Source organism: Cantharellus anzutake (assembly GCF_015039405.1).
Source record: "Cantharellus anzutake strain C23 chromosome Unknown EI90scaffold_5, whole genome shotgun sequence".
In the NCBI taxonomy this organism is placed as follows: Eukaryota; Fungi; Basidiomycota; class Agaricomycetes; order Cantharellales; family Hydnaceae; genus Cantharellus; species Cantharellus anzutake.
The window spans coordinates 452,845-480,818 of NW_024066955.1; the positions used below are offsets into that span (position 1 = coordinate 452,845).

Genomic DNA, 27,974 nt, shown 5'->3' on the forward strand with positions numbered 1-27,974 from the left:
CAGTCCCATCGCTGTTCTGAACTTCGAATGTTTGGCATACGCGAGAGCCTTCGTCAATACGTCGGCTACTTGATCATCGGTAGGGATGTATTGTAAAGAAATCGTGTGATCTTCTACTTGATCGCGAATAAAGTGATGTCGGACGCCAATATGTTTCGTTCGTGTGTGAAATGCGGGATTGGTGGCAAGCGCGATAGCGCCTTGATTGTCGACAAGGAGGGTGGTTGGGTCGGAAGGAGGGAAGTTAAGGTCGCGTAGAAACTGTTGAATCCAGAGCGCTTCTTTAGTTGCATGGGTAACAGCCATATACTCGCCTTCGGTACTCGAGAGCGCCACCGACGTCTGTTTCTTTGAACTCCAGCTTACCGCTGCTCCGGCCATGGTAAAAACGAATCCAGAAATAGATCGAGAATCTCTCGGATCTCCAGCCCAATCCGAATCGGAATAGCCAGTCTTGTCGCTAGACTTCGAATTACCGTCGTAGACCAATTTGAAATGTTTCGTAGCATTGAGGTAGCGTAGTAGACGATTGATAGCGGCCCAATGCCCTTCTCCTGGATTGGAAGAATATTGGCTGAGTATGGTGATGGCGAAGCTGATGTCTGGTCGAGTTCCTAGCATCGCGTACATTACCGAACCAATTCGGGATTGGTATTCGCGAGCGTTGATGTCAGGGTCAGAGCTTTCGTGGCGAGTGAGTTTGAGATTCGGCATCATAGGAGTCGAGACTGTACGAGAGGTGCTAAATCCAAAGCGATCGACAACCTCGGATATGTAGCAAGATTGAGAGACAAAAATTAAGCGCCTTTGGCGCTCGCGCATGATTTCCAGTCCAAGGAACCAATGAATTTCCCCCAAGTCCTTCATCTTAAATGTGGACATTAGCTGCCTCTTCTTCTTTCGAAGAAGGGGAAGGTGGTTGGAAAGGATCATTAAGTCATCGACATAAAGAGCGACGATGCAAAAATGAGCGCGTTGGGAAAGAATGAAAACGGCGTGATCTGAATTCGAGCGGGAGAAGCCGAGTTTGTTCAGTTCGACTTTGGCTTTCTTGTACCACGCTCGAGAGGCCTGTTTAAGGCCGTACAGACTCTTCTCCAATTTCCATACGATGTCTCTCCTCCCATAGTCTGCTGAGCCAGGAGGCGGCTGCATAAAAATCTCATGCTCCAATTCCCCGTTGAGGAACGCGGTCTTCACATCCATTTGATGTATTTCAAGATCGAGACGGGCACCTAACGCGAGGAGGATTCGGATCGACGACCATTTGACCACAGGTGCGAACGTCTCCTCATAGTCTACCGCGTAGATTTGGCTAAATCCCTTCGCCACTATTCTCGCCTTATACCGCTCTATTTCACCATCGGCCCCTTTCTTCAAAGCAAACACCCACTTACTCCCGACGACGTTGTGGGGATCGACTTCATCTCTGCGCACAGGAAGGTAAGTACCTGTTTCCTTTAGCGCATTTAATTCGTCGGTACACGCCCCTAACCATGAGTCCGCGTCAGGACGATCCATCGCCTCGCTGTACGTTCGTGGTATTTTGATGCTCGCCGTCATCGCCCAAGCGACATTCACTGAATCAGTGGAAGGTTGAGTCCGATTATAAGAAGATCTCTCATATCGGGGGTCGTCGTCTGGAATGGGCGCGTGGCGGATTCTGGTTGAGCGGCGGGGTAGGGAGTCCTGGACTACAGGTTCAAGTTGGAGCGGGGGTGAGTTTTCATTCTCTGCTTCTCCTACTTCCGACGTCCCTCCATTATCTTCCTCTCCTTCTTCTAGATCTCCTCCATCATCATCATCTCTTTCTCCCGACTCTCCATCTTCATCTGCTGGAACGATTACGTGTGTCGGGGAGTTGTGAGACTCGACCTCGATCGTTACGCGTTCCGAGTTCTCCTCGTCGCTCTCGAAGAAATGGACATCTCTCGACTCGTGCAACTTTCGAGCCTTTGGATCCCAAATAAGAAATGCCTTCTTGCCCCGAGCTAATCCAAGGTGGATGCCGGGTTTAGAGCGATCGTCAAGTTTGCGTCGGAGGTCGTGATGGATATGGAGGGTTGCATTGCACCCGAAGGTACGTAGCATCGATACATTTGGCTTGTTGCCTGTGTACCTTTCGTGGGGGGAGATGTCGTTGGGGAGCGCCGCATGAGGAGAAACGTTCTTTACGAACGTGGCATGTTGGATAGCGTATGGCCAAGAGGTACGTCCAATTTTGGATTCGACGCTTTTCAGCATCGCGACACTCATTGACACAAGGGTTCTGTTGACTCTTTCCGCTACACCGTTTTCCTGAGGCGTTCGAGGGTTGGTCTTTTCGTGAAGGATGCCGAGGGATTTGAGATAGTTGGAGAAATCGGAAGAGAAGTACTCGCCGCCGCCATCTGTCCTGAGAATCTTTAACTTATTCCCAGTTTGACGTTCGGCTTCCGCAAGGAATTCTTTGAACTTATCGAGTGCGTCGGATTTGTTCTTCATTGGATATACGGTGAGGTACCGACTGAAGTCATCGACGAAAGTAATGAAGTATTTGTAGCCTTCACTCGATACTGTTTGCAGTTCGCAAACATCAGAGAATACACGACCAAGTACTTGGTCGGAGCGGGTTTGTGTTTCGGAAGGAATGGGGTTTCGGTGATGAGATGCGGCTTCGCATTCGGGACAGTAAGTTGATCGATCAGCGTCGTTTGCTCCTATAACATCCATTCCCTTAACCATTCCACTCCGCATCATCCTCAAGATCGAATCTTTTGCGATGTGCCCCAATCGGGCATGCCAGATGTCGAGGGATGCAGTAGCGGTGATGGTGCGTGCGACGTTAGCGTTGTTGGTATAGGGGTAAGTGATGAAGGCTGTGGATAAGGAGGGGATTCTCACTGGCCATCGGTAGAGGCCCTTTTCCACAGGCACGACGGTGACAAGTTTCTTGGAGGAGTCGAAAATTCGACATTTTTGGTCCCAGAAGTCTGCACCTGCACCCGATTGGTTTAGTTGGAGAACGGAAAGGAGGTTGTGTGCAATTTTGGGGCAGTAGAGGACGTTACGGATTATGAGGGTTTCCTGTGAGTTCCCGACGTCATACTCTACTCTTATCTGTCCAATCCCCGGCGCTAAAATCACATCCTTATCTCCCAAAACGACCTTTTTAGGGACATCAAGAGGGCGATAGGATATAAACCAGTCGCGATTGCGACACAAGTGAGAAGTGGCACCAGAGTCAATCACCCACTCAGTTCGAGCATGATGATCAGGAGTAATCCCCGCGTTTAGCGAGTTGAGTGTGTTTGCTACTTCCTCCGTCGTTTCAGTTACCAAGGCTTTCTCCTCATCCACAAATGTTATTGCCGTCTTCGCGGATTCTTTCGGAGCGCCTGAGCTCTGACCTTGTTTCCCCTGCCTCCTCGGTTTCTTTCCCTCGGACCCACCACCTTCCGACCAACATTGTTCGAACGTATGTCCCAAGTTGCCGCATTTAGGGTTAGTGCAGCGGACTACCGATTTAGGGGTGGCGGCGTCAGACTTGGAGCCACTGGACTTCCCTGCATTGCGGCGTTTGGATTTGCCAGAGTTAGCAAACATGGCAATAGTCTTTGGGTCAGAATTACGGAGTTTCTCTTCCGAAAGGACGTAATCGATATACCCTTCGGAATCGATGTTGTTCCTCTTCATTTGCATGAGGGCAACGCTTTTGATGGTGTGGTAGGATTCGGGGGTGGCGGAGATGAGGGCAGAGAGGTAGCTTTTGTCTCCAATTTCGAGACCTAAGGAGGTGACCTTGAGGCGCGTGTCTTCCACTTCTTGGAATTGGGGACCCAGTGGTTTAGAGTCGTCAAAGTGAAATTGGAAGAGGGAAGAGTGAAGCATGTGCATGTCTTGTTCGTCCTTTCCGACAAATCGGTCAGAGAGGGCTTTCCAGGCAGCATGCGCAGTAGGTTTGTTCCTCATCATGGACAAGCAGGAGTCGCTAACATAGCACCTCAAGTAGGTGAACGCTCTCTCATCTTTGTCGAGCCAGTCAGCTAAGGTCGGATCAGTGTCCGGGGGCCTTTCAGTGCCGCCTTTTGACACATCTTCTACGACATCCCAGATCCGGTTTATCTTCAAGACACCGCGCATCCTTGATGCCCAGTTGGAGTAAGTTTTACCATCGGCGTCTAGAATAGTTATGGGGAAACGGGTATTGTCTGTAGTGGTGGGGGCAGGGGCTGGCTGAGAAGTGGAGGGGGTAGTCTGCGACATGGGTGAGTTCTGAGTGAACTAGGCTCGTAACCTATTAGGATGTTAGCGATTTACGCTAGCGTTTTACGCTCAGTCAATCGTTGTTGAACTTATTAGATTGGAACTAATTACCTAGCGTTTTACGCTAGGGCACATGAGGGTACATGAGTGACAAGATAAATGTGTGGTAAAAGCGCAGTCTCACCTCAGTCAATCGTTGTTGAACTGAGGGAGACGAAAGTGAAAAATTGTTCACTGCTTTTATAAGCAGTCGCCTCAATGGCGCACTGACTTTGGTAGCAGGAATACCAAGAAAGGAAATATAGCGCCGCTAGCTCAACATCACATTGTGAGTTGGCCACAGCGCACTATAACTCCCAAGAAAACCAAGATTTCAACAGACTCGCCCGCAATGAATGCTGGGACACCATCCGCTGAACATATAAGGATTAAAAGTGAAGTAGCTTGGAACCGACGTGCTTGCTGGTTCCAAGCTGAGATCACAGAGTTTCTGCTTCGCAAGCCAAAGCAGAATTTAGTATCAACAGCAGCAACAGGGACAGGGAAAACCTACACCTTTTTCCTCCCAGCCCTCTTTGAAAAACATAATCGGGGAGTTTCTTTCATCATTGTACCACTGAGAAAACTGGCAGATCAGCATGTACAATGTGCCAAGGACTTAGGGCTCACTGCAATAGCACTGGAAGCAATGACGATAAACAAAGAAACCATTAAGGCATGTACTTACCAATAAGTGCTTGATGATGTTTATGTTATTTATCAAGCAGGAGATCGGAAAAGGAGAATATCGGTTTGTCATTCTAGGACCTGACTTGCTGCAAGGGAATCTGCTCAGACCCCTGTGGATAAATGATGAGTTCATAGAGAAAATTAACCGGATTATCGTGGATGAGGCACACTGTGCAGTCCAGTGGCTCTCATTCCGAGCAGCATATAAAAACTTAGCTTGGCTTTATTCCTACCTCCGGAACAGATGCCAATGGTATCTAACTTCTGCCACATTGGACGCTTGCATGTGCAGGAGATTATTGTCAGAAATTGGCTTGGACCCTTTTTACAGCACTTACGGCGGCAACACAACCAAATGGATGCGTCGCTCCAACGACCGTCCAAACCTCCATTACTGTGTCCACCAAATGAAATACAGCAAAGACTCATGTAATGACCTCGGATTCCTTATCCCACTTGGCCTAAAAGAATCCGATCCCCCTCCGATCCCATTTCTGGTGTACTGTGAATCCCGGGGCGACGCGGAGCGCAGTGCCAACTTCCTGAGGTCACGAGTTTGTGCATCCCTCCAACAGAAAGTTGTGTGGGTTCATTCTGGGATGTCTGATGGACATAAGTTGAAGGTAGTCAACTTGTTTAAAGAAGGGAAACTCATTGGACTTACGAGCACAGAATCATTGGGACTGGTTTGAATTATTGTTGCATCTCTCGTGTTGTATATCTAATTGAGATCAAACAGGGCCATGATCTAGCGAATGTGACCCGTTTGGTTCAGTTTGGTCCACCAGATAACTTGAACACGTTGACTCAGCGCTTTGGGAGAGCCGCTCGGAACCCGGACATTTCAGCCATCGTGGTTCTTCTCGTGCCAAAAGACTATTTTGAGCCAACACGTCGCCAGCGAGAGGAGAGGGCTCTGAGGTCAGCAGAGAGCCGGAAGCGGAAGAGCAATCCTGCAGCGGCTGAGCAGAGACAAAGGGACAAGCGCCACAAGAAGCTCCCGACAGAAAGCCAAGTTGATGTTGCCGCTCCCACCGAAAACCAAGAGTTTGATGATCAGTTACTTAAACTGCATCATCCAGATCCAGCATTGCCACCGAGGATTGACGTATGGCCTACTAGTGACATTGGCCCTGATGAAATTGGCGTCAATGACAAGGAGGAAGAACTTCCCAACCCTGGGAGGGAGCGGGAAGAGTGGGGTGACTTGACGTTGGCTGATCTTGAAGCACTAATTGATGACACTGAGAAAGATGTTGATGGGTTGGGGTGGATGTGGGAGGGTGACAATAGTTTCGAAGCCGTGGCAAGTGGACAAGTGAGTAAGTGACCTGCACCAAAAACTAGATGTCAATACTAACCTCAATGGCCACGGGTCAAAGCAGCTAGGCATGGTGATCTGCCCCAAGATCTACACATTGATACTCGCCTCAGCACGAAGTTGCTTGGCACGACACCACATTTGAAGGCACCCAAGGAAAAGAAGACTCGCAGAAGAAATCCAGGGGACCGTGAGAACGTTGACCCTGGATTGGATGCCTTCATCAATGCCCAATGGCTTCCGAAAGACGACCCTCGCCATGGATGCCGCAGGAAAGTGCTTGAGGTGCACTTCGGTAATGACCGCATCTGTATGTATTGAGGTTATGTCATTTGCATGTGCCAACTCAGTTCTTATGTCAGCGAAACCGCGTTCGTGTTGTAAACGCTGTGATTTGCACAAGCCCGTGACTTGTTGCGATCTCCATACCCCTAGTCTTGCCGCCCCCATGTTCCACCAGGAACTCGCAGAGCCGCCCTCCAAGTGGCACCCTCAGCATGTGAAACCTGACTACATAAAGGATGTCAAGCGCTCTGCTCAGCTCGGCCATGCCCTTAAGGACTGGAGAAAAGCTGAGTTTTCTCACCGTTATCCCGGACATCAAGACAACTTGTGGATAGGCGATTGGGCAGTACTTGGGGACTCAATCATTGATGATATTGTGTACCATGCGAACTTCAACCGGCTGTCAACTCTCCGAGACTTTACACAACTCATTGACTGGGAGGAGCGAGGGTGCTATGCCTCTGTGTTGTTACCCATAATTCTTAGAGTTTTTCCCCTTCCCACATCACCACCTGCTCAGCCTCAACCACCCACTTGGCCTTCCACCTTAACGGAAACTGGGACTGTACTTCCCCTTCGCACAAAAAAGTGTGGTAACTGTGGCAACCACGGCCACAATGGTGAGAATCCTTAACTACTCTGACATGTTTAACACTCATTGTTTCTCTGCTAGCTCGTACTTGCCCTGAGCGGTGCAAGGCTTGTAACCAGCCAGGTCATCCCAGTAAGTAATACATGCTCCTATATACAAACACGATATATACTCGTTGTTTTAGAGAAGCGCTGTCCAAATAAGGAAAACTCCGCCACTCGCTCCGACATGACTGTCCCACATCGTCAAACTGCCAAGTCATCTGCCTCAATTTCGTAAGTCTCATAGGTCTCATCCATTGATTCCAGTTGATTCATGTTGCTTGACCCCCGCGTTGTGCCACGTTGGAATAGTTCAAGACCCTTCTGAATGTGGTCTTCTATTAAAGTACGTGAGGCGCGTCCCTTTACATATTTGTGAGGTCGAAGGTTACGAAGTTCATGTCGAATAGCGACCAATCTGGATTCTATGTCAGGAGTTGCATGGCGAAGGGTCTTGTCAGGTATGTGGTAATCTTCCTCAACATCTTCAATGCACGTCCGATAAGCCTGAATTATTGATGATTGACTAACGATGTATTCTATTGTTTTTCCAGATCCTGTGCCTGAGTAGACAACCTAGATGCATGTACCACAATAAGTAGATCCAAATCATCATTCATTTCACTTGCACCTTTGTGTAAAGATTCATCAATTCCACTTGCCAGTCGATTGCCCGAAATCCCCCCCTTTTCCCCGAGGGGTTACACAGCCAGCACCTCTTAACAGCTTCTTGGAGTGGTTGTGGGTAATGTCGCAGTCTGGAAAGAAACCTTGAAAGGTATGTTGCATATTTATGTTTTCCGCTTGCTTGGAAGAGTGGAACCCAGAATGCAAGGACATCGATTATTACGTCAACCATTCCATAGTTCATTGCATGCACGAGGATGCGGTAGTACATCGCATCTCGGTTGAATGTGAGTTGGTTCTCCCTTCTTTGATCTCGATCTTCCTGATTCATAACGTTATTTCGTTTGGATCCAAAGTGCGCCCTTGTGATTTCCTCCGCATGTTGGTTGATCTTTTCCAAGGTCGGCTCGGAAGTCACAAATCCTTTGATGTTGCCTCCCAAACTCTCTGCCCACGCATCAAGAATCATACACTGTGTAACATAGTGTAATCCGTCATTCAGCATCCGAAAAGGTGGGACTGGTTTGTTCAATTTGGAAAGGTCATTTGGGAAAAGCAAGCATAGGTGCTTGTAAAGCCCATTCGGGTCACTTCGTAAGCCATCCCCTGTTGCATAAATCCTATTTATTGCATCGACACATGCCATTCTGACATGAAAGAGTCCTGGTATAGGTAGAAGATAGTGCATTCGTTCGAACACATCTTCTTCAATCTGCCGCGAGTTCAAGATCGCCTCGATCTTCTCCATCGTCCCAAGATCCCCATGAATAAGGACGACATATTTCTCAAACACTCCTTTCGCAATACCGCTTTGATCAAGAAGCGATGTTATTGCCTCGATGTTCCCATCAATGGTGGATGCTTTCGCATACACAGCTTCTGCTGTTGAGAACTCCATTTTACGTGGTGGCAAACTGAATGTCGATGGTGGGTCGATAAGATGTGATCGCATTTCTGGGAAGTACTGTTCAATTAATACCGATGCAATATGCCACTGAAAATGCTCTGCCAACTTGAATGAGGCTTCACTCATCAGTATTGCGTCGGTGGGGTTGATGGTGGGTGCGATGTTTATGGCCATCGGGTTGTTTGGGTGAGTATCCCATAACCATTGGGCATATTCTAAGTGCTGAGGCAGCACTTCCTTGGGCGGCGCAAAAAACAGCCCCGTCGTGATACTCTCAAATGTCCGATCTTTGAGGTCCGTTGGCTGGCCGACACTAAACTTGAAGTCGCAGTTGTCATACGCGATGTTGGTGACGCAGGTGGGTCCAAGTCTTTTATTCAAGGCCTTCTGATTGATTATCAGAGATATCCGAAGCCTCTCACTGGCCGAAAGGGAGACTGCAAGTCCGCAGTGGGCAGCCCATGCACACACTGATTTCGATGCATTTGAAGCGGCCAAATAGAAGGAATTTTTGACTTGCAAAGCGTTGCAATGACCATTGCAACTATTCGTGATAATCGACATGATTACCACACCTTTCTGATTCCACAGTCAGTGATCAATCATACTTATTGAGAATCTTTCGACTTACGATTTGGAGTAGAGCATAATGTCTCTCTGAGTAATTATAACTCCCCTTCAACTGCCTTCCCGCACTAATATGATCTCCATCATTGTCCCCATTTTTCCTACTGCCCATCTCAGCGCTCGGAGGTGCCGGCTTTGCCCATCGCCTTGCCCGTGTTTTGCTTTCCACAGTAAGTAAGTGGTTGATCAGGGCCCAAGTTGCTGGTGCCTTAGATTCGAATAATGACTTCAGTGTGCTAATTTTTCCGTCTTCAAGCTGTGCCGGGTGAAGGTGGGCGGCATTCATGTGAAGCCCGCTCTCCTTTTCCATAAGTACTTGTATTTCTTCCATGTAAATCGCTTCAGCGCTTGTAAGGATCCAGTCTCTGACAATCGCTGTGCCTGGCTCAGGCTTAGGATTGAGAATCTGGACCTGAATTTCTCGTAATTTATCACCAAAGCCCCGGGAGGTCAAGATTGTTGACAGAAAAGACATAAGGGTGAACCCATTAGTTAACATGCAACTAATTACATTCATTGCATGATCTGCGGGCGAGTCCATGGTGTGGAAGATGGTGAAGGAGTAGGGGGGGGGGTTCGGCGCTTCTAAGAGATTCCTTTTTGAGATCCAAGAGTTGTTTCGGGTTTTGCCGGAGAGCATCGCCACTGCCATAGTGTGCCAGTCGTCGTAGCGAAGTGTCGCGGTGCTGGTTTTCGGAGTAGATGATCGGAGATGAATGCTTTAACCCCGTTACATGTGACTTGTTATTTGTATTGACAATATTATTTATTGATTAATGCGGTGCGGATTTGTCCAGAGAACGTGACTTAGAACGTGACTTTTGAATCGTAATACAAAGGAGACTTCATTATTTTCTAACATTTTGCGCGTCCACGGAGCGGAGACGGCTGGGTTCGAGTCTGACTCTGACCAACAAGCGTGTTACACTGGCCCACGTAGGGGTCCTCGGCTTTGGGACTCTCTCAGTTGGAGAAGGAAGCATCACCATGCCAGCGTCATTCGATCTACTTGTCCTTGCCGCTGACAGCTGAGCAACTGGCAATGCTCTGCGGCGGCGGCTTGCCCTTTCGCTGACATGTCTCCAGCTGGCTGTCTGAGGCCGGGAACGCAGGGACAACTGTAGTTGTAGGGCTATCCATTGTAGTACATGCAGAGCCAGGCCCATTGGATGGCGCCTGGGACTTGTGGGTGACGAAGATTGTTCATTTTGAGGAGCCTGGGCACATTCACCAAAATTTACCGCGTCTTGACCTTTGAGTTGGTCCGTGAGCTGGCAGTAGCATTGGCATCAATGGGTACCTCAGGTAGCAGAGAAGATCGGGAGACATGCGAGGGCACAGCAAGCTCAGTCATTCAGTTTGAAAGCCGCATACTCAAGAAATTCCCCATATATCAATGAAACACCATAACCAATTACTTAAGCATACAAGATTAGTTGTTCGGCCCCGGGGTAAAAAGAACAGTGAGGTCCATGCGAGTCACGGTCCAGCGCAACGTTGGGATATGACTAAGATGTCCGGTCGTCCCCGTCTTCATCCCGAGCCATTCTAATGAACCGTCGCTGACGCTCGGACAAGCTGTCTGGGAATACAACGTTCCACCTAACATTGACATATCAGCACGGTTTCTCTATTCAGACGGGGGTGATGACTCACCGAATTGTCAAATCTCCTTGTCCGACGACTTGAGAATTCTTCCGGATCGGCATTCCCTTGCCTGGAATCCTCGTGACGTCCCCAGGTCTGATAAGACCGCCTGCAAAGTCGACGTCCACAATGATATCTTTGCCGTCCAGACCCTGGATAACGTGGCGAGTTTCTGAAAGGGCGTCAAGCAATGAAATGTCAACAGTCGTGTACAAGTTCGAGCCCTCCCGACGGAACCGGGGATGAGGAATTTCATCCACGATGAAGATAACATCCTGTGGTGGCTGCGGCGGAGCTCGTTCATTTCCAAGTCCAGCGAATCGTATCTTCGTGCCCTTGCGCCAACCAGGCTTCACCTCGATGTCTATTATCACATCACATCAGATAGTGATCTTTGGCCTTATCATCGCAAGAACCACTCACCAACATAGGACTCCTGCGTCTGACCAGTTAGTAGGTACCTGGTTACTCGGTATCGAAGTTTCGCGCCGGTGTACAGAGTGTCCAGTGATACATGGAGAGGATAGTGCCATTCGGCAGGTACAGCTCCGTTCGAGGCAGTGATCGGTGGGATGGAAGGTGGGGATGAAATAGTCTTCCCGTTCTTCATAGTTCCCAGCTCTCCAGTTGCTGTCGATGGGGCTGGAGTCGCTGCGCCATCATGAGATTCTGAGCGTCTGGTTTGAAGGCGCTCCTTGCGTCGAGCACGGCTGGGAGACAAGTTTGAGATAGACACACTATGAACGATCGAACATATACTTACTTGTTTGAATCTGCCGGTCCTCGACTAAACTCGTTATCTGAATCAGCAGGTGTTTGAGGATTTGGCGTCTGGTCATAAGGTGTGGCTAAAACAGACTCGTTGACAGGGTTCACATTGCTCTTGGGAATTCGGGCACTAAAGGAAGGGCCTATAGGGGTGTTCGGCATGATCGTGCGGAAGCCATCATCCGTCGGAGTTGCTGGGACTGTGTTGGCTTCAGGATTTGGTGGAGGGGGCTGGGGAGCCTGTTGTTCAGTTGGATGCGATTTTTGGGTAGGACCGGTAGGAGTAGCAGGCGTCTCTGGTTCCTTCTGAGGTCCCTGGGAGGCCTCAGACTCCTTAGGCTCTAGAGGCGCTCTCGGGGAGGATGGGCGGATGGTCCCAGCGGGACTCGACGGCGCTGGAGTATTGTCTTCGGGGGGAGCCGGGACGGGGTCTGCTGCCGCACTGAGAGTTTGAAAGCTAGCAGGAGGCACAGTCGTGTCCGTAGACGGGGCGTCGGGTGTGGGGGCCACGGCTTCACTATGGGCGGGTTCTTCATCAGTAGGCGCGTCATCGGCTGAGGTTGTGGTAGTCTCCGCTGGGTTGGAGGTAGGTGCAGGTTTGCTGGGCGTTGTAGATATGTCCGGGAGTGGGTCTTTCGGTGTATCCGAGGCGACGTCCACCGGTGGATCCGGAGGAGTGTCTGCAGAGGATGGTTCATGGGCATCGGGAGTCGCGTCACTAGGAGCCGCAACGGTGGGTTCTGAGGTAGGGTCACCTGGAGTTTGCTCCTCTTCGGGCTGAGGTGGTACATTGAGAGAATCAGTGGTATCCTCTGGCAACGGGTCAGCAGTAAGGTCAGCATCGATCGTAGTGGAGGGTTCGGGGGCAGGGGCTGCAGCACTTTCTACAGGTGTCTCGATTGCCTCGTTACTCTGAGTCCCACCGACCGAGTCGTCATTGGCCTGTGTTGGGACCTCAGTTGTAGGAACCGGCAGATCTTTATCGCTAATCGCTTTCTCGGCTTCGGAACCAATACCACGAGTTGCATCTTCTACTTCCTTAGGCTCCTGCTCCGGTTCCCCCTCATGCACAGCTAACTGGCCCGCATCCACATCAGGCGTGACTTCATCAGATCCAGACTCCACTTTTTCCCTGTCGGCACCAGTCTCATCGTTGCCATGCGGTCGCTCAATACCCAAGGGGGTCTGCGTCTCATCCACGTCCTTGGTCTCCGCGTCGGCGGTCGCGACGTCCGATTCCGTTGGGCCGGGTCTCTCCTCTTGAAGAGCCTGGTCTTGGATGGGCGTTGTCAAAGGTGGAGTTGCCTCGTGTGGATCTGCATTCCCGGAAGTAGCTGTGGTGACATCGGCAGCGTTCGCATCGGGTGCATCACTAACAGCAAGAGTACCAGCTGGGCCATCGCCCATTTCCGTCTCCTTTTCCTCATCGCCCCCCTCCGACTTCTGCTTCTCCGGCTCTTGTTGTGGCTGCGGCTGCGGCTGCTCCTCGTTCTCGCCACTCTTCTCCACCGTCTCTTTCTCAATTCCCTCGTTCTTCTGATCTACCTTCTCGATGTCCTCCCCATCCCCCTTCTTTTCGTCAACACTCCTGGTGATCTCATCCTCTCCAGGCTCCTTTCCATCTGCCTTATTGTTACTCTCCCCGTCCTCCCCGTCCTCCCCACTTGCCTTCTCGATCTTCTCCCCGTCTCCCTCATCCTCAGTCTTCTCCTTCTCGATATTCCTGTCCTCATTCTTGTCTGCTTTCTCCGTCTCCTGGCTAGGGGTAACTGGTGACGGCATCGCAGTAGCGTCCTCGTGCGTTGCAGTCATTGGAGACGAGACTTTCTCCTCGGCAGGTCCAGATGTTTCAGCACCACTCTCCTCCTGCTTCTCTGCACCCGCGGGAGACTCAGGTGCAGTCTGCTGGGGAGAGGGTGGGTCATCGTCGGCGGGGCTTGTCTGGTCAGCCGGTGGGGGCGTAGAATCCTGAGCCGGGGCCTCGTCGTGAGAAGGTTCGACAGGCGAGTTTTGAGGGATGTCGGAAGGAAGTGGGTGAGTCTCTGGTCCTAATTCCGAATTAGATTTCTCCAGAGGAGTCTCGGGTTCAACGGCTTCCTTTAAAGGCGAGGTAGGAGTCTCAGTGACAGGAATGGTCGTAGGAGGGACTGTGGTAGGCACTGGGTCTTCTGGACGCGTGTCGTGCTCTGTAGATGCGGTAGGAGAGTCGGGGAGAGGGGTACTCAGAGTAGGATCCATCGAAGGGGATTGAGGCGGTGCAGACACTTCCGGACTCTTTGATGAGTCCTCAGCAACGGCAGTCTGCGCTGCTTGCGAAGGGCTAGCAGGAGATTCTTCGGCACGCTTAGAATCCGTCGGAGATGGGTGTTCCTCAGCAGCTAATTCAGCAGGATCCTGTGAGATGACCGGTTCCTCGTCCTTCGCAGTAAATTCATTCGTTTGGTCCGTCGGGATTTCTGTCTGAGCGTCATCGACAAGGTCGTCTGCAGGCAATGGGTCGGTTTTGAGAGCCTCTACTTCGTCGACAGGTGGTGTCGCCGTCAACGGAGTTATAGGAGCGAAGTCATCTCCATCACGGTCAATTGTTGACATATCAGAAGGAGTCTTGTCGTCGTCGTCATCCCATTGCATGTCGTCACTGTCGCTATCCTGTGCATCTCTGCCGATCTGTGTGGTAGGATCCAATGGTGGGACGATATCCTGCTTCTGGTCTGCTTTGTCGTCGGAGGCATCTGGAGTAGTCGCAGCTTCATTCTCGGCTGGCGTTGGTGGGACTAGCGTCTGGTCAACAGGGGTCTCAGGAAGAGGAGTGACCGGTGCGGAGGTTTCTGGTTCTGAAGCTTTCTCAGTTGGCTCGGAAAGCGTCACTGTATCAGTGTCAGCCTGCTGGTTTTCATCTGTCGCAGTAGAAAGTTGAGCATTGGTCGTGGCCTCTGTTGGTTGTGAGGAAGCCTCTTCCGCTGCTTGCAGACCACCTGGAATTGGAGACGTGGGAGTGACAGTGGATGCAGGGTCATCCATCATGGGAGTCGCGGAACCTGCCCCTTCGGGCGGCTCCTGAGCGGCAGAATTCGTGGGTGATGAAGATAGTTCTTTTGGAGGAATCAACTGAGAGTCGGACGCATCCGCCGAATGTTGCCGCATCTCGGCTTTGGGGTCGGTCGACGAATTTGTAGTGATCTCGGCATCAACGGGAGTCTCAGGAGGCGGGGTAGGATCTTGGGCATCGTTTTCAGAAGATGCAACGGGAATGCCCGATGCACCTTCTTCAGAGGCGGGCTCCGGAACATCAGCAACAGGCAGAGCAACAGGCGGGTCCGGCTCCGCATTAGGCTTCGGGACAGATGCGGGTTGAGAATCATCCACTGGGGGGTCCGGCGTTGTAATGTCCTTTTGGGCCTCATCCACAGACGGCTCAGCCACTTTCAGTTCGGGTTGGGGTGTCTCTTGGTCACCTTGTGACTCCTGCGACGGCAAAGGCGCACCTGGGGCTGCATCCGCAGGCTTCTCGGTTACAGGTGTCTCCGGAGGATCCTCTGCCTCCTTGGTCTCTTTGGTCTCCACTGGCGGTTTGGGATCCAGCAGTTCTGCCTTCTGAGCAGGAAGTTCTGTGAGAGCTGCTTTTGGTGTTGCCTCAGCCGTTTGAATTCCAGAATCATCACCCAGAGTGTCGGTATTTTGCGTTTGCGCTGCAGGTGGAACTGGGGTCGTCGGAGTCTCGGGTGGTTGTCCAGCGAGTGCATGTTCGTTGTAATACTGCGTAAACGGCGTCGGAGGAATATAATCGGCGGTAGGCGGAGCGTCTCGTATTGTGCTTTGGTCAAAGTCAGACCGACCGTGCAAGTTCGCGGCCATCGAAGGCTGAGTGTCTTGACGTGCAGTGGAGTGAGGTGTTGGAGTCACCGGACGGGATGTAGAAGGAAAGGAAGGATCGGGGTTGAAAGTGTCTCCAGTTGGTGGCAATTCCAACGGAGATGGTTCTAGGTCGTGAGAAAGATCAGTCTCATGGATGGAGTCGTACAATGCGCGACTGTCTGGGTTGGACAAGATCATGTAGGCTTCATGTGCCTGCCGAGGAATTCGAATAAGCCATCCTTCACCGAAAGTTCAGTTTATTGCATAAGGACATACCTCCATGAACCTTCGAGCTCGTTGCTCTTTGTTCGTAATGGAGAGGTCGGGGTGCCATACTTTTGCCTGCCATGTTCATCTGATCAGAATAGTGTGAAGTGGTCCCAAGCGTAATGAGGCGTACCAAAGACCGATAGGCATACACAATTTGCCGAGCTGTGGCGTCGCGGTGTACGCCAAGGACTTCGTAGAAATCCCTCGGGATGAGAGATGGGCGAGCAGGTTGCTCGAGTGGCATTGTGTCGATGTATCCGAAGGTTCAACGCCAATAACCTAGTGGAGGTTTCCGTTGTCAAGCCTAGAAAACTGAATCAGAGCGCGTGTACGGTTGCCAGAGTGAGCAAAAGACTGTTCTACGTGTTCAGTGTTCCAAGAGGTATGGCAAAGAGCAGGCAAGGTCTGGATGCTTTGGAAAGATATAGGATACAGGCGAAGAAGGAGAGTAAAAGATGAGGATGCCGTGCATATATGGTGTGGATGTGGTGCGCTTGGAGTGTCAACTGAAAAGTACATGAGGCTGCCTCAAGGCATCAGGAAAGCTTGCCAGAGCCTTCCGGAAGTAACGGATAGCTACATTTTTGGGTGTGGACATTCTTCAAACCCCGGAGTAGCATGGCTCTATCAATCCCGCAAGTCTCTGATGCTGATATAACCGTCATAAGCCTGTTCTGCGCCGTGAACCCTGAGAGGTCACATGACTGCGCACAGACGAAATTCGCTTGTTTTCTCTCACGACTTTTTCGGCGACAAGGGCTTAATTGATCGTTTACAAAGCACCCCACCTGCTTATTCGCCGTCCTGGAGTGCATCACACACAAGCGCCCCGGGGAGGCATCTGTAGCGGCACACCACCAAGTTCCACGCTAAAGCTGCGAACATGAAGCAACAACGGCAGGTGACTCGCAGCTTGGTTGCCACATGGCCCTTGATGATGCAACCATTGAACCAATGTTGAAACTGGGTTTCTCGTTACCGCTTTCGACCAAGGTCTTTCCTTGAGCACAGGATTTGTTGCTGCTCTCAACAACTTCCAACGTTGGTCCTTCAGAATCAAACTTTCCCTGAGATAAGTGTACCTGAAGCACTTACCGTCAGACCTGTACAGGCTCACTAACCGATAATATCCCCGCGCGGATCAATTTAAAACGTAGCAGGTGATGTAACTCTTATAACCAATTAGATGATACATAACATTACTGGTGATGCGCGCGCACCAACCAACGTTGACTTTCCGGAGGGTGACACCTGTCAAACTTGTGACACGATCCCGAACACTTATAACTCTAGACCATTCGGGCACTCACCTACCAACCGAAGCACCGCCATCGACCGGAATACCGGTGCACGCGCAGCTTCTGCCTCGCCTGAAGCGATTGAAATAAGTGGTGAGAGAGAAAAGGAAAGTTCAAAGTCCGCTGGCCATCTTACACTGGTCCATCCGCCTCATTTTCCTCTATCTTTATACTACAACCGCGAAGCTACACAATGTTTCAAGTGATGGATGGCTGGCGGTGCTCCAACTTCCCAATTCGAGTTAACCCGGACCCAATCGCTGAAAAGAACCAAAAGGCCTGTGTAAAAAGGCAAATCCATCATATCCACACGTTTCAAGTTATACCATACAAATCAGTTACATCGCGTGCGCGCGGCCGCTGATGAAGCAATAACAATGCACTAGCTACACCATTTCTAGATATATGTTGTCGATTATCACAAGCCACAGTTCGACTTGGAGGATACGGAAAAGATCCTAATACCACAACACTTGAGAGTAACCTCAAGAAGTCGCAGCTTCATTGTCATTATCATTCCATTCAAGGCGGTAGGACAAGGGTACCACGAGGAAGAAGCATCGAAAGCAAGCCCCAACTTGCATATGCGGTAATGGTGGTTAGGGAAATGAGGGTGGGATTTATCGTGGCATCATATCTTGCACGTACCATATTGCAAAAAGTTGGTTGGTTATCTGAGAAACAAGATGTAGTGTCCGCAACGGACAGGATCATGTAACGGGAAAAAAATGCACAAATAAGTTAGGGAGGTAGTTGTAACAATAATCGAGTGGGAATTGGGTCCTCCCTTCCCAAGCCCACCGTTTTATGAGAGATAGTACCGTGATAGCAAAGCGGAAAAACACAGGACGTAGGTGGCGGAATAGAAGGGGTGAAGGGGTGAAAAGAGCGGGAGTGTACGGATGTAAGTCAGCGAGGGTAAAGGACGCGCCCTCACAGGGATTCAACAAGAGGTTGTTGACCCTCAGCTGACCGGGAAAGATTTTTCGCAAGTTACGAAGCGACATCTGTGTGAAAACCCCAGAAACATTTAGCAGAGTATGACGCGCACCCGGAGCGCCATCAAACCATCAACAACTCGAACTTCATCTCGTTCATCACATCCCTCCAAGCCACAGCCTCACCCGTTGAGTCCCTCATGCCCCAAACAGCTTCCATCAACTGGAGCGCGGTAATGGTGTTCCCCACCGTGTTACCTAGACTTCTCAGTCGTCCACCAAAGAACGTACGTAAATTTAGATCATCTGTCATGCATCCAGCGAGGCAGATCGGAAAAACTAGGCTTCTGTCGACCTTGTTTACCATGTCGAATGGCACAGCTTCCAATGATAGCTTTAGGGCTGCGACAGCGTCTTGGGTGTGCGACACGGAAGGGGAGTATCCGGAAGTGACCGTGCTCAAATACAAAAGTGCGGCCTGCCGGAAGATTTCGGAAGTAGGATACGTGTCGGGCACGTTGGGATTGCTATGAGTGAAAGGGTATGCAGAAGAGGAGGATGACTCCATCGAAAGCTCAATAAAGGGTGAGATGGGCTGAGTTGAGCAATCGATCGAGAGGAGTTGTTTGCGAAGTTTGTGCGAGCGAAGGATAAAATCGCTATGTGCAACTTCACGATCGTAAGGCTCCATAGTGCTGAGCTCATCGTGGTACTTGTTGTGCTCCAAGTTGACTATAGCTGAGAGGCAAAACATGACCTCATCACAGCATCCGTTCGTTGACAGGAAGAAGTCTGATTGACCGGGGGAATAGTTTAACAGGTGCTCATACAAGCGAGAAAACCGCGGCGGGCGAAGAAGTGTTATTCCCGAGAAAATGTCCATCCTGTTCAGGCACAATCGTCAGCCGCTCGAGGTGCATCTGAAGATTCGGTACTCACCACATGGTTGTTCGGGCAGCAAAACGACCTTCAGGATTTAGTTTGTATATCGTCTTGAGCGGCTCTGGACCACTGCTCAAGATGCCGCTATTCTTCTCATACCAATCGCACGCTACGTCGAGGGCTTCAAGCCAGCCTGAACCCCCGCTTTTCCCCCCTTGCCAGCCACCTTGGAACAGCCACCAGGAGATCAAATGGAGTGCTGCAGTGGCCTCCGCTTCGGTCAAGGAACGGCCACTTTTAACTATCGAATTAAGTTCGTTCTGCGCCCTATTGAAATAGAGGTCATGGGAATTGGACGTGCGCAAATGGCCAATTATGCCCCCTTCAGCAGCGCGCATCCGTGCATCATGCAATGACGACAAAGCGATAATAGCACTGGCAACAGACCCGTGAGGGTTTCTAGTGATGAACGAATGCATTGTATCGACCGAGGTACGATCGTAAATGTACTGCATCTGAGATACGCGCGAAAAGTAATAGAAGATGAGGTCCTCTTGATTTTCGGCCAATGGAGTCGGAGGCACCAAGCAGCGGATCTTGGGGACATGGTTGAATGCGATCAAGCCGGAGAAGTCGTTGTAAGAAGACGGACCCTCCAAGCTCTGGGTCACCATTGCCGCGGCCACTTGGGGATCGAGTCCCCATTCGACAAGCATCTGGAACTGTCGAGTCATGTCGGAGAAGTAGTCATTCGTCACAGCCGAGTAGCTGTCATAGGTATTGGGGATCGCAGGAATCTCAGCTGGCATGAAAGGTACTAGGCCTTCCAAAGAACCGTATGGGTCGTTCACCACACTAGAACCAATTCCTATAACCCCCCTGAATCTGCAGCGCTAACGTCTGTGTGGGAGTCCGTTAGACTTGTACCTATTGAGCTATAACATCTGACAAACCTAGCTCTTGAGGCATTAAGCTCGTCCGCACTTCGGGAGATGTAATGGGGCTGGTAGGATGATCAGAGGCATCAGTCGTATTCCAGGATGTGAAAGTCGTTGTCGGGGATATTGGCGATTCGGTGGTGGATGGGAGTTCGATGTTATGAGAAGGATCAACGCGGACACTCTCCCCGTTTGAGATATCAGGGACAACGGTTGGGGGAGGGGCTACCTCATCCGAAGACGAAGGGGTGCTTGGCCGCCTTAGGTAAGGCGTCTTCGTCTGTTCCTTTGGCTCACTGGAAGTCGAGGATTCCGGAGACTTTGGTCTGCGTGGCCTCCTTCTGCGCACCGAAATCGCTTCTCCAGTCTCGGATTTGTGCACGCCTCGCACGAGACCTTGGGCGACAAGACGATTTTTGATCTGCGAAGGATGAGTGAGTGTGAGAATTATGACAAACCACAAACGAGAAAAGGTGCTCACAAGTTGGCGCTCATGCTCTAAACGAGCTTTGTCCTAGCATAAATGAAGCGATGAAACGATGGGCAATGCATGGTGGAAAACGACTCACTCTCATCCAGTCAGGGCGTTTGTTGCCAAAGCCCAAGCAATCCAAGTTCAGACGGGTGCAGGTGTAACATGAGCCATCGGGACTTCGTTGAGTCTCGCATTTCTGGTGGTAAATGGATGCAATCAGAACATCGGTACCGAGGGAGGCCCAGACCACGTTTCGCCGCGACTGATGATATATCAAGGAGAAGATTCTCACCTTTCTTCGCATCCGGCAGGTAAGGCACCCGTCTTTTCCTCTCTGGCGCTTTTCCTTGGCTTCATCTTCAACTGGCGCGGGGGCTCTGGGCTTGCGCTTTGAAACTGGGGGATCATTGTCTGGAGAGACGTCCTTTTTGGCCACTGCCTTTGGCATTGAATAAGTGGATATAGATTAGGTGCGGGTACAGCTTTGATAGAAGGCGGTAAGTGCTATTAGAAAGATAGTGAAAAAGAAGTGAAAAGATGAACTCTTTGCGTGAAGCCCTAAGGGTGGATGCGGCCGATGGGGGGGCACTCGTCCGTTTGGACGGCCTGAGTTCCAAAGGAACCTATAGAAGTGTCACAGATATGTGACATTGTGACATCTGTATTCAGTTGTGACGACTCTATTCGGCCAATCCCTTCAATACATTCACAAATCCCACGAGGCAGATGGGCGCTTGTTTGCAGTGCGCATCATGCTTGGAGTGGCTTCTGAGGCCCGGAGTTTGTGTTCCGAGAGGGTAGACCCCTTATTGAGTATAATGGCTTACTCATTTAGCCAAGTGGTGGCGTGAGGTCCACGTCCATTGGACTTCGGCTGACGAATCAAGGGTCGAGTCTTATCAAGCAACGTTGAACAATGTGACGGTTTCCGGCTATTACTTGCCCCACTTTTTCCCGCACATGAGGAACGTTCGCAGCGATCGCTGCATAGTTGTCACTTGGACGTATAGGTTGTTCTATGTCTCTGTCTCTGTCTTGCATCTCGTGCTGTTCCCTTTAGGAGAGAAACTGATGCCAGTCTCAGTCTTACGGCTTCTTGGTTCGAATTCCAACGCTTTTTGATTATAACTGCGCTCGTGTAGGAGGATAGTACCACACCCTTTGGGCAAAAAAATTTCACTCATCTATTGATTTTCTTGCCTTGGCATGTCTGCATCTCCAATGACTTCGTTCTTCGCCTCAGCGACCGGCCTATCCCGAGTATGTTGTGGCTTCTTCATGATCAATTGCCCGCATCAGTAACTTTTTTCTTTCCAAATCTCCAACATGATGATATTGTTCAATCTAACCTTCAAACTTTGCAGCCTGCACTGGCACGCGCAACACCTTCCCAGAGCTTGGTGCTCGTCAAATCACTTTCCCATCGGGCAGGAGCAGGCCAGAAACGCAAGTTGATACCCAGGATCGTTGCCAGAAACATAGCCAAGGCCCTCAAAAAATGGAAACCATTTACTCCACGAGCCGTGAGTTTCAAACTTCCTGTATTGGAGCCACTGATTGATCCATGTGCCTCTTTCTTATAGGCTAGCAGTGACTGCTCCGAGTGCAACGTTAGTTTCCCATCAGTTACAGATGTGCAATCGCACGTAAGCTGTCCTTTCTCTTATCATTTTTCACGTTTCATGAATTGTTTCACACTGACATCACTTTCATTTAGACTTCCCCTGAGGATTTCACGTTCGCGAGCACTTCTTCGTCAGAAGTCTCAACCCCCGATGAATGCAAGACTCCGCCTCACGCTATTGAGATATCCTTCTCTCTCCCATCAGTCTCCATAGCATCAAGCGATTCTGAAAGCAGCGCTGTGAAGGTATATCAAATATTATACAGACTTGATTAAAGATAGGATTTCAACTGATTTGTCAACACTCATTGCGTCCCAGGACACTGACTTGCTTGGGGAATTTGAGCCTCTCACGAACCCTCATGCTATCAAACGTATCGATACCCACGACATTGACATAGATGACGTTATCCTTAAAATGAAAGTTTTAAAGGAGCCAGAGCTTCCAGAGACCCCTTTCTCCTCCTTCAGCGCTTGGGAAATCCCGACTATCCTGGTCACGCCTTCTACGCCAACAGACTCCGTTGAAACGTCGTCGCTATTTCGTTCCCTGCTTCCTGTCACGCTGCCTCCTCCGTCTCCTACTTTGGTGCCTGCACTCGCACCAATGCGCCAGCCTCCGGTTCTTATAGATATTGCCTCCCCGCACGCCAAGGATGCCTTATCCTTGCCTAACATCTGCATCAACCAATGGGTTTTACTGTGGCGCCTTTACGTCCTTGAACAGTCTGATGATGATCTGTTACGACCTGTTGAATCACCATGGGAGGTGGTTGAATTTCCTGGTGCGGATATGGTGTTTAAATACATGTTTACTGTCGCATTACTTTTACTCCTCGTTTTCCAAGACCATTTCTTCCAGCTCATGCGCTCCCTCATTGTTTCTTGATGATATCCAACTTCCTGTACACATTTTTATCTTTTCGTCATTTGTTCTCGTGTATGTATGAAGTCCAAATATGGAAACTTTCGATCAGGTAACTTCAACTCATTTTTGAATTGCGGATTGAATGCTGCAATTCAAATTTTGCATCCGCCTGTCCCCAGTCCGTCCTCGTAATTTCTCCGCCGTCTCAAAATCCTTCTTCTCCCCTACTTTCGTTCCTTCTGGCGCTACGGGCTCGCGACGCTGAGAGTTCCTCGCTCTCCTTTGAGGTCCTGTCGTCGACCACACTTTCCCTTAAATTTTGGTTGGAGCCTCTTTCCCTGCGAGGAAAACTGGAATTCACCAGCGAGCCTGTTTGCGAAATCCGTAACGACCGAACGACGTCAATTATCGCTGTTTAACGCCCTTGAGGATTGTGCCCGGACCTAACATTGTAATTCTTGCAGCAAATTATAATGTCGGCAGGAGCTGTACCAGAAGCAGTCGCTTCAAAGCCGTCGACCGGTCGACGTTCGTTTTCGAGTTTTCGTGCGAGCAGCGTTGTGCCTTCCTCCATATCTATTCCCACGTTTTCTCTGCATTCGGGTCATGGTAATGATAATAGGTCTGCATCAGGTCTGATGGCTTCTAGGGCATCAATCCAAATGGGAGAGAAAGATCGTCTCTCTGTACTTGTGGATGGGTCGAATGTCAACACACCTCCTTCATCGAGCGGAGGCAGTGGAAGGGCTTTGTCAGGGAGCATTAGGTCATTGAAGTCTAAATTTTCTCTGGGGTCGTCGTTGATGACACCGCGGACGACTTCGGGAAGTTTGCGATCCAAATTCTCATTTGGAGGGCCATTCTCTTCGAAAAAAGGGAGTAGTGGTCATGCGAACAGCCCAGCCCCGAATTCTCCTGCTTCCGGATATGGGCAGGAAATTATACGTGAAGAAAGTCTGGTGTTGAATATTGGACCACCGCCATCGTTGTCATCATCTCGTAGTCTTGACCTTCCGACTATGATTCAGGATTCTCCAGACCCCAAGGCTCCGTTCAATCCCAACTTGTCGAGTATTTTGTCAACACCTACTCCGACATATTCTGCTCTTGGGCGAGGTTTACCACAATCACTGATGGCTTCGACGTCCTCTTCTGTTGCTCCCCAGACACCGTTTACGAAGCCTTCTGCTCTTCCTGCTGCAACACAATCAACTCTCAACATTCGAAATGCTTCTCCTGTACCATCATGTCCCCCATCAGGTGGGCTATTTTACACTGTTCTATCTTGGCGGACGTTTATCCTGACGGCCTATTTGTTTAGCAATAGAACCACTGGATCTAAGGCCTCGTCAAGTTAACTTCGTGGAACACTCACGCATCTCAGAACAGACGGAACCGGAGGCGTCGTTCAATCTCGGCGAGCCGATACAGCTCCAGCCTAGGCGCACCTCACCGAAGGGCACTGCTAAAGTGTCATTTGAGGAACAAAGTTTGAGAAGCGAAGCTCAAGTTAGTCGCGAGCTCAATCTTGGGACTCTCGATGCAGAGGACTCACTCATGAAGCTTGATATACCACCTATTCCGTACTCTGGGTCGACACTCTCGTTGGCTAAAGGATTGGAGGAAGCTGGATTGGATTCAAGCGCGGTTGCAGCTCCTCTGGCTGACAGTAGCGAGGGATGCGATGATGATGAGCAGCAATCGGCCCAAGGAGAACAAGAAGAAAGGCGGGACAGCGCTGCCTCGAAACTTCCTCTTGAGCAGACACATATTAGTCCTGATTTGGATGTGGATGATGATTTGGCTGTTGTTTGGAATCCTCGTCACCCACTTGGGGATTCTAGATATATGGCAGGAATGACAACAGCAGGAACAAACCTTTCGTCATCTCCAAAGAGGAAGAGTCTTGCTTCCTCTACACGGAAGGATCTTACGATTGTTGTTTCATCTACACCCATCAAGTCCAGAACCTCGGTGACACACCGAACCGCGAGAAGCGCTATGCCCAGAGAACTAGGTGTCACAGATGAGAATTCACTACGCACACCAACGGCTACACCTCCTTCCGTGTCTGAGAACGATGAACCTGGAGGGATCCGCAGGGGTGGTAACCCTAGCACCTCACCGCGAAAGACACGACATGATACGAACAATTACCCTCGTCCCACTGTCTCTTCTCCTGCATCGTCTTCCTCCCCCACATCCCCTGGAATTCGAGCGGTATCCATGGCAGCGAAACGCCCTTCCCCCACTTTATCGAAATGTCCACCTTCCTCTTCCCGTCTCTCACTCGATGATGCTGGATTCAGCCGACCGCCATCGAATCGACGTGATGAGCCAACATCCAACGGGAACCTTCCTTTCAAGAATAAGCTTGCAATACTGAGTCAGGAATTCCGACGACCCGACAGTAGCCATTCATGCACTCCTGAAATTCAAAGACCGACACCGCCTCGATCGTATTCCTCTCTTGGGGTCAGTACGCAGTTACCATCTCGTCGGATTGGTGTTGAGGGAGTGTTTCATCGGCCTGACGATACCTCTATTTCTCAGCCAAATCTTTCGCGGACAATACGACCGAGACGGAGCCATAGTGTCGATCTACAACGTCCGTCACACTCCAATGTGCCTGGACCAGGGGTGGAAGTGCGAGGTGGTGCAATGCGCTCCACGAGTCGTCTTGGCGGAGCGCCACCGGCGGACTTCCTTGGTCCAAGAACCTACAGAGCATTCAAGGCTGCAGGATTGCTCGGAAAAAAGTCTTCCCCTGATTCCCCTGATATGCCCCTTCATTCTTCAGGGGAGATTTATAAGAGACCACACACTGCTTTCTCTGGGTGGTCGCCTGGCGCTAGGTCTACCTCAACTCTTGGATATAGAGGTGATACAAGAGACGGTCACTCTCGCCACGGTTCAAATGGGGAACCCTATTATCGCCCTGATTCAACGCCCTCGGAGCCTGCAAGTCACTCAAGTTCTAATGGTACCAGCCGTAGGGTGTCGCCGCATTTTGGGGCAGAGTCTCCTGTCTCATCCTCTCGCACGCTTTATTCTAGCTCTCATGGTCAACCGTACAGCATGCAACCCCACCCGAATGCGAATGCAAACACTATCCAAGCTCTGAGGGATCGGCATGAACTCGAAACCGATGCGCTACTTGTGGCCCTCGGAGAGGCGAAGAAGAGCGTCAGAGAGCTTAGCGAGGAGAATAGCCTCTTGCGGTCTATCAATGAGGAGTTGGAAGTATATGTGACGGAGATGGAAAGTAGGCTCATGGGGTACGAGAAGTACAGTGATCAGGAGAAGTACGTAGGCAAGGTAGAGCGAAGGAGAAGCGTGACGCCACGGGGGCCTCTGCCGTTCTTAGATAAGGAAAGTGCGATGCGTCCTGCTTCGGCTCGTATATCAGCAGAGGACACATCGCCTCGCATGAATGGCTCGCGAACGGGAAGCATCAAAGATACGCGTACCCGTCTAGAACAGCTGAGATCACGGCGACGAGCCACTTCTGGAGCTGTCTCTCGCTTTGAAACCGATGACGAAGATGGTGCATCGGGGGACGTCGAACAGGACATCGAGCTGACGATGAGCAAAGAACCCAATCTTCCCCCTCCACTTAGCAAGCGAAATTTCGCCTCCCATGACGTTGCGACAATCATGAAAACCAAACCCAGATCCTCATCACAAATTACCGCTACAACCACAAACACAATGACGACTACGAACTCCGCTTCAACGAAAACGAAAACGAAAACGGGCAACCACACAACATCCCGACACCGCTACGCACCCTCTGAATCTTCTTTTACCTTACCCCAAATATCTGGTGTAGGGACGACTTCCATGCTGATGAATGAACAAAATCCCGTCATGAATGATGTCCTCGCTACCACTTCTTCGGCGGACGAGTGGTCCGATGATCGAGATACCCACCCTGGGAATGAAGGCGGGGTTGCTTTTCGCGCTCGGTCGCGACTGGCTGCTACTCCACCGATTGTTGCTTCTTCGCCCACGGAGTCTACGTTCAACAGGACGCTATCACCTCCACCTTCTCCCGGGAGCAGTCTTAACTTACGGACAGAAGACGAGATTCATCTGAACGATTTAATCAGCATCAGTTTGCGGGACGACTGACGCTGACATCGAGGATTAAATTTCTCTAAATGGACGACATTTCCCCAACGTATTCGTTCTTGTTCGCCTGTTTACATTCGTCTTCGTACCTATATTCGATTACTCGATTTTTCTTTATTTATCTTTTTCTTTGTTTTTTTTTTTTTCTTTCCTTTCGTGTTTTACTATTTCAGGGTTTGGTACATTCATATACAGTTTATTACACGGCTTCTCTTGCTTTCACCTAACATTCACACTTTTGAAAAAATATTCGCTTTCTCATCGTGTTGCTTTCGTGGATGACCTCACCTCACCCTTTTTTCGACGTTGATTCTGACCCAAAAATCTGTAACGTACGTACAAAGTATGATAATCATGAACAGATATATGAATTTCAAACTGAGAACTACTTTGGGTGTCTAGCAACATCTTGCCATGCACCCAGGTACTCTAGTCCGATGTAACTGATTAAAAAGACAAAATATCAATCATGAGAGGTAAGATCCCAGGGTAGGTATCCACGGCCATAGGTCTCGGGAAGCACCGCACCCGTCTGATCTGCGAAGTTAAGCCGAGTACCGTTCAGTTAGTACCATGGTGGAGGGACTGCATGGGGACCCTGAGTGCCGTGGTTTTTCTTTTTCTTTTTCTTTTTCTTCTTCTTCTTCTTCTTCTTCTTCTTCTTTTTTTTTTGTTTTTTTGTTTTCCCTCTCCTTCCCCTCCTTCCCGTCTCAGGTTCAAGCTCATCCCTAAGCTGACATGACGAGAGTGGACATTCCACCAATCACACCATGCAGTAGGATTGCAGTGTTCTTCAGGGGCACAATTATGCATAAATATTCCCATCTCGGCCGGGAGAATAATATAATCTATACGATCGATATCGGAACTGACCCTCGACTTGTTATAGTTTAGCCTGAGCCC

General features: G+C 50.1%; 7 protein-coding genes across 7 annotated transcripts; 3 read left to right on the forward strand and 4 right to left on the reverse strand.

Moving 5' to 3' along the window:
- Window positions 1-5,324: 5,324 nt before the first annotated feature.
- EI90DRAFT_2830657 (P-loop containing nucleoside triphosphate hydrolase protein) lies at window positions 5,325-5,920 on the forward strand (the record flags this gene model as incomplete). The annotated part of the gene is made up of 2 exons (XM_039053616.1): window positions 5,325-5,660; window positions 5,714-5,920. Coding segments are annotated over 2 exons (543 nt in total), but the record flags the coding sequence as incomplete, so codon positions are not given.
- Window positions 5,921-7,417: 1,497 nt separating this feature from the next.
- On the reverse strand, window positions 7,418-9,849 carry EI90DRAFT_2966224 (uncharacterized protein; the record flags this gene model as incomplete). Its single annotated transcript, XM_039055559.1, has 4 exons — window positions 7,418-7,789; window positions 7,845-8,754; window positions 8,854-9,326; window positions 9,544-9,849. The coding sequence occupies 4 exons, from the start codon at window positions 9,847-9,849 to the stop codon at window positions 7,418-7,420; spliced, it is 2,061 nt and encodes a 686-aa protein (XP_038921769.1).
- A 1,033-nt stretch (window positions 9,850-10,882) lies between these two features.
- EI90DRAFT_2906028 (uncharacterized protein) lies at window positions 10,883-11,631 on the reverse strand (the record flags this gene model as incomplete). The annotated part of the gene is made up of 3 exons (XM_039054231.1): window positions 10,883-10,976; window positions 11,031-11,385; window positions 11,445-11,631. 3 exons carry the CDS (start codon window positions 11,629-11,631, stop codon window positions 10,883-10,885), a joined length of 636 nt encoding a protein of 211 aa, XP_038921770.1.
- On the reverse strand, window positions 11,575-13,505 carry EI90DRAFT_2060810 (uncharacterized protein). The gene is made up of 4 exons (XM_039052500.1): window positions 13,487-13,505; window positions 11,881-13,433; window positions 11,785-11,821; window positions 11,575-11,731 (listed from the first exon to the last, which is right to left on the reverse strand). Exons 2-3 carry the CDS (start codon window positions 13,194-13,196, stop codon window positions 11,818-11,820), a joined length of 1,320 nt encoding a protein of 439 aa, XP_038921771.1. The 5' UTR covers window positions 13,197-13,433; window positions 13,487-13,505; the 3' UTR covers window positions 11,575-11,731; window positions 11,785-11,817.
- Window positions 13,506-18,274: 4,769 nt separating this feature from the next.
- Window positions 18,275-20,893, reverse strand: EI90DRAFT_3012286 (fungal-specific transcription factor domain-containing protein; the record flags this gene model as incomplete). The annotated part of the gene is made up of 7 exons (XM_039056555.1): window positions 18,275-18,408; window positions 18,442-19,034; window positions 19,090-19,900; window positions 19,986-20,391; window positions 20,452-20,484; window positions 20,540-20,707; window positions 20,738-20,893. The coding sequence occupies 7 exons, from the start codon at window positions 20,891-20,893 to the stop codon at window positions 18,275-18,277; spliced, it is 2,301 nt and encodes a 766-aa protein (XP_038921772.1).
- Window positions 20,894-21,166: 273 nt separating this feature from the next.
- Window positions 21,167-23,056, forward strand: EI90DRAFT_3035459 (uncharacterized protein). Its single transcript, XM_039058619.1, has 5 exons — window positions 21,167-21,705; window positions 21,810-21,968; window positions 22,029-22,091; window positions 22,163-22,315; window positions 22,389-23,056. The coding sequence occupies exons 1-5, from the start codon at window positions 21,652-21,654 to the stop codon at window positions 22,956-22,958; spliced, it is 999 nt and encodes a 332-aa protein (XP_038921773.1). The 5' UTR covers window positions 21,167-21,651; the 3' UTR covers window positions 22,959-23,056.
- Window positions 23,057-23,108: 52 nt separating this feature from the next.
- On the forward strand, window positions 23,109-27,230 carry EI90DRAFT_3150797 (uncharacterized protein). Its single transcript, XM_039065686.1, has 2 exons — window positions 23,109-24,197; window positions 24,259-27,230. Exons 1-2 carry the CDS (start codon window positions 23,411-23,413, stop codon window positions 27,069-27,071), a joined length of 3,600 nt encoding a protein of 1,199 aa, XP_038921774.1. The 5' UTR covers window positions 23,109-23,410; the 3' UTR covers window positions 27,072-27,230.
- Window positions 27,231-27,974: the final 744 nt, after the last annotated feature.